The sequence below is a fragment of the Dasypus novemcinctus genome, chromosome 4, assembly GCF_030445035.2.
Source record: "Dasypus novemcinctus isolate mDasNov1 chromosome 4, mDasNov1.1.hap2, whole genome shotgun sequence".
Classification (NCBI taxonomy): Eukaryota; Metazoa; Chordata; class Mammalia; order Cingulata; family Dasypodidae; genus Dasypus; species Dasypus novemcinctus.
In genome coordinates this window covers 107541166-107545935 of record NC_080676.1, presented here as the reverse complement: position 1 = coordinate 107545935, position 4770 = coordinate 107541166, and the positions used below count along the sequence as shown (strand labels likewise).

The 4770-nt window shown below is 33.1% G+C and overlaps 1 protein-coding gene across 1 annotated transcript; it reads left to right on the top strand.

The window, feature by feature from the left end:
- The first annotated feature begins 1948 nt into the window (after positions 1-1948).
- LOC101426358 (olfactory receptor 5K3-like) lies at positions 1949-2887 on the top strand. The gene has a single exon (XM_004470690.1). It carries the CDS (start codon positions 1949-1951, stop codon positions 2885-2887), a length of 939 nt encoding a protein of 312 aa, XP_004470747.1.
- The last annotated feature ends 1883 nt before the right edge of the window (positions 2888-4770 follow it).

Below are 4770 nucleotides of genomic sequence, written 5' to 3'. Positions count from 1 at the left end.
GACTTTTTGATTATAGAAAAATGAATCAGGTTGCCTACAGAATTTGCATGATTAACATTTCATAGTATACTTCCTAATGCATCATTTAATAATGAGTGAAGTTAGCCTTGTAAAACAAAACTAAACATGTGTTCAAAAGTCCTAGTATGTTTTAAAGTATTTTCTTTTTCCCTAAGTATTGGGAAACAGAATAAAGGCAAACTTTTATATGTTAATATATGAGCTAAAGACATATACTTTAGAAAATCTTATAAATGTATAAGGAAGCAACGAATAGTAGGAATGAGTCAATTTAAATAAAAGAAAGACACCTATATTTTAAAAACAATGTGTTTATAATAATTCCTTTGTAGACTCTTCTTCAGCATTAAAAATATCTATTTGCTGATACCAAAGAAGTTATTTGGTATCTTTGGCAAGATACTGAACACAACTTCACTAGTTAAAGGTAATCAGAATGTTGATAAGATTTGAATCATTCTGCCTTTTTCATAACAGTGTACTTATCCTTCAAATGAATACGTTACTATTAATTGGAAATGTCAAAATTTAGTAAGGAAATTGTGCATAGATGTATTTTAAAAGCACTGTAGATTATTCTAGATTGTTTTGGGTATATCGATCTTTCTGAAGGTATGGAAAAAGGAGATCAGTGTTGTCTAGAGTATTTAATTAAAATCTTAGTAACTGTCATTATTTATAAACTATGTTTTAAATAATAGTAAATTATGGATGGAAATTATTTTATTATTTGGAAAAGAAAAACCAGAACAATAGCATAGGCAGAGACAGATTTTGTGGAAATGAGTGTGGTATTTGGTATGGAAGAAGAAATGAGCAATCATTGGACAAAATGACAAAGCAGTTTGTTAAAGTGGGAAAGGTTGATAAGTTTAGAGAGAACTTTAAATGCTACCTTATGGAATTTGAATTTATCTTAGAGATAAAGTTTAAAGATGTCAGAAAGCAAACTTTTTCTCCTTTCCATGTCGGGAAATTATGGCCACTGAGTTCCATTAAAGATAAATAGATCTGCAGATAATGAAATAAACAAAAACAAAAACATGAGCTTAAATAAGTAATCAAATGAATGGGAAAACTTATGTGATAAACTAAAATGTTTAAGAGGATTCTGTATGTAACTAACTGGAATTAGTACTTATAAAATTTCAATTTATTTACTATTACAAAGGTATAGTTTCAATTCTAATATTGAAACATGAAGGTGTGACTAAAGCAAGAATTGGATGTATAAAGATAGATGAAGAAAAAATATTTTATTTACAAATTGTATAAGAGAATTTGCAGGAATAAGTTCTGCAATAAGTTCATATATATATGAGGTAATATATGCAAATTACTTATTAAATAAATATGTGGATAACTATATCCTGAGATTTGCAATGTAAATTTATTAAAAATGAGCAGTCCCATTCATTATACTTAGTGAACATTGTACATTTCCTAAGATATATAACTATTGTGTACAATTTTCAAACATTCATTCCAATGCAATAGTCTATGAAAAATGTTTACCCAATATAAAAACTGTATATATAAGAAAATTGTTTTTAGTATATTTTAAGGATATTCAATACAAAAAGTCACTTAGAGATTACTTGAAAATTCTGCACCACATATGGATATCCTAGATTAGTACACTATCCTTGCATAAATACATATAGTAAACTTTTACTACTGTTAAGTACTCTCTTCTTTATCAACATATTCCTGTGAATCCTGACCAAATACTTTGAGGTAATAGATCTGAATATTAGGGGAAAAATATCCTCTGTAAGTATGTATATGCGTATTTCAAAAACAACAAAGGACAATTAAAGAAGCTCTACTGCCTATTGTACAGGAAGAAATTTATAGGTGAAATAAGGCATATTCTCAATTAGAATCTTATTTCTCCATAATTCCTATCTCAGCAGAGAAGGTAGAGATGACTGAAAAGAACTACTCCATGACAACTGAATTTATCCTCATAGGATTTACAGATCAACCAGAGCTGAAACCCCTTCTGTTTGTGGTGTTCCTTGCCATCTATCTGATCACTATGATAGGGAATCTTGGTTTGGTGGCATTGATCTATATGGAGCCTCGTCTTCACACACCAATGTACTTCTTTCTGGGCAACCTGGCTCTGATGGATTCCTGCTGTTCCTGTGCTATTACCCCTAAGTTGTTACAGAACTTCTTTTCAGAAGACAGACTGATTACCCTCTATGAATGCATGGCACAATTTTATTTTCTCTGTCTTGCTGAAACTACAGACTGCTCTCTTTTGGCTGCTATGGCCTATGACCGTTATGTGGCAATATGCAGCCCACTCCAGTATCATACCAGGATGTCAAAGAAACTCTGCATTCTGATGACCACAGGGGCCTACATAGCTGGAAACATTCATTCTATGATTCAAGTAGGGTTACTATTTAGGTTAACTTTCTGTGGCTCTCATCAAATCAATCACTTTTTTTGTGATGTTTTCCCATTGTATAGACTTTCTTGTGTTGACCCCTATATCAATGAACTAATGATACCCATCTTTTCTGGGGCTGTTCAAAGCTACAGTATTGCCATAGTCATAACCTCTTATTTCTTCATTCTTTTTACTGTTTTCAAAATGAAATCCAAAGAAGGAAGAGGGAAAGCCTTATCAACTTGTGCATCCCACTTTCTCTCTGTCTCATTATTCTATGGCTCTCTTCTTTTCGTATATGTTCAACCAATTTCAGAAAAAGAAGACAAAAAAGATATCCCTGTTGCTGTATTTTATACTCTGGTAATACCATTATTAAACCCTTTTATTTATAGTCTAAGAAACAAAGAAGTAATAAATGCTGTGAAAAGAATTATGAAGAAATATTGCATAATATTCTGAAACAAATATCATTCACTGTAGTAACTGATTTTAATATGATAAAAACTTTTCAAAGTCAAGGAATACTGAGAAATTGTTAAATGGACATTTTGTAAAACATTAAACCAGTAAATATTATGATGTTTAAGTCAATATTGTATAAATGGATATATAAGTTAATAGATGATATATAATGAAATGTCTTGCAAAATCTAAGTTAATAGATTAAATTCAGGGACATTCTATGTTCTCAGATATTAATCCCTTCTTAAGTAAAAGCATATCAGATGTAAACTGTGCTTCTAAATTTGATTCTTCACATGTTATTTTTTTTTTCTGGAAATTATGTTTGAACATGGATTCATGCAGAATATGTAAACCCAAAAAAAAACATGTTCATCTTTAGTCATAGTTATTTGTCTTCTTAAGTTCTTTAAAATAGAATATTTTGAAACTAAGATTTAGCCCTCTGACATTAAAATTGAGACTACTTATATAGAAATCCCTATGGATTAGTTTGATTAATTGTCCATATTCATGATAGTTCAATTCCTGAGTATACAACATAAATCAATGTTTTGTTCCTTTGATGCCATTACTAGTTTTATTGCAGTTAAGAATACCACAGATATGCACTGTTTCCTATATAAATTATTGTTATATTCATATAACTAGAAGAAATAGTGAGATGTTATACAAATATCTAAACAAAAAATATTTATTGTTCACATAGAAGTATAAAATGAAAGAAAAATTAACTTACTGTAAACTTACTCTCTGCTAGGCACTAAACAGTAACTTTCACATGTGTTATCTATCAATGAGTTAGGAAATACTCTCTATGCTTTCCTTAATAAAATGCACATATTGAAATATTCTATACCTTACCCAAGCTCATTTAGATCACCTGAGACTAGGGCTAATATTTCTATAAATGGAGACTTTTTCTCTGACCATTTTGTAATTCCTTTCAAAATAGCTTAAGACAAATCTCAAAATGTTATAATATAAATAAGCAGAACATAAATATATGAAAAAAATACAAATCACATGGAAACAATTCTTGATTTGTTGGGTACACATAACATACTTGGGAGTTCAGAAATAGTGATCAGTCTAGTCTGGGGAATTTAATTAAAGCAGCATTATAAGGGTCATTTTGACTCTACCTCCTGCACACAGGGAAGCTGGGCTGATTGAAAATCACAGTGCTCATAGGGACCGGCTTCTTTCCACCCAGACTGGGTTGCAGTTCTAGCCTAAACAGCAGGCCCACCTCTGGTTGGGAGGAAGCTAGTGGGACCTGTGCCACCTCTCTGAAAACTGCAAGCTACACTGCAGAGGTAAGTGCCCATCCTACTCTAGCAGCATAAGCTGCCTCAGGAGCCATTGCACGACTGAATTTAGAAGCTTCATTTCCCATAAACAGTGGGGGAAGAGACAGTTGTCCACTAACATCAGCTACTGATTGGTGGAGTTGGTTGGCTAAAGTATAATCCTAGAAACAGCTAGGGTTTGAGCCTGTCTAAGTTGGAAAGAGTTCAATAGTAGCCATAGTTACTCTGCCCCCAGCATGAGGGGAAGATTTGCTGACTGAAAATCCAGTGAAGTTAGGGACTCTGGCTTCTTTCAACCCAGATCAGGCTGCAGCCTTAGGCTCCAGTTCCAACTCCAGCAGAGAGGAAGCTGATGGCACCTGCACAAGGCTCTCCAGGCAACTGCAGGAGCTGTCCTCCAGCACAAACTGAATAGTTAGACACCTTGGGATTCACCCCTATATCCCAATAGGATAGGAGACAAGCTGGGTAGCCTCAGTCTATCTGGGCAACAGCAGGCATTTTCAGCCCACATGAACTTGTTTGTTGAGTGCCTTTGTGTCCCTCTCTACCTCTGTCCTCCCATAG

Bases quoted from the DNA above. Each gene is read 5' to 3' on its own strand.
- LOC101426358 (XM_004470690.1), top strand. From the start codon at position 1,949: ATGACTGAAAAGAACTACTCCATGACAACTGAATTTATCCTCATAGGA.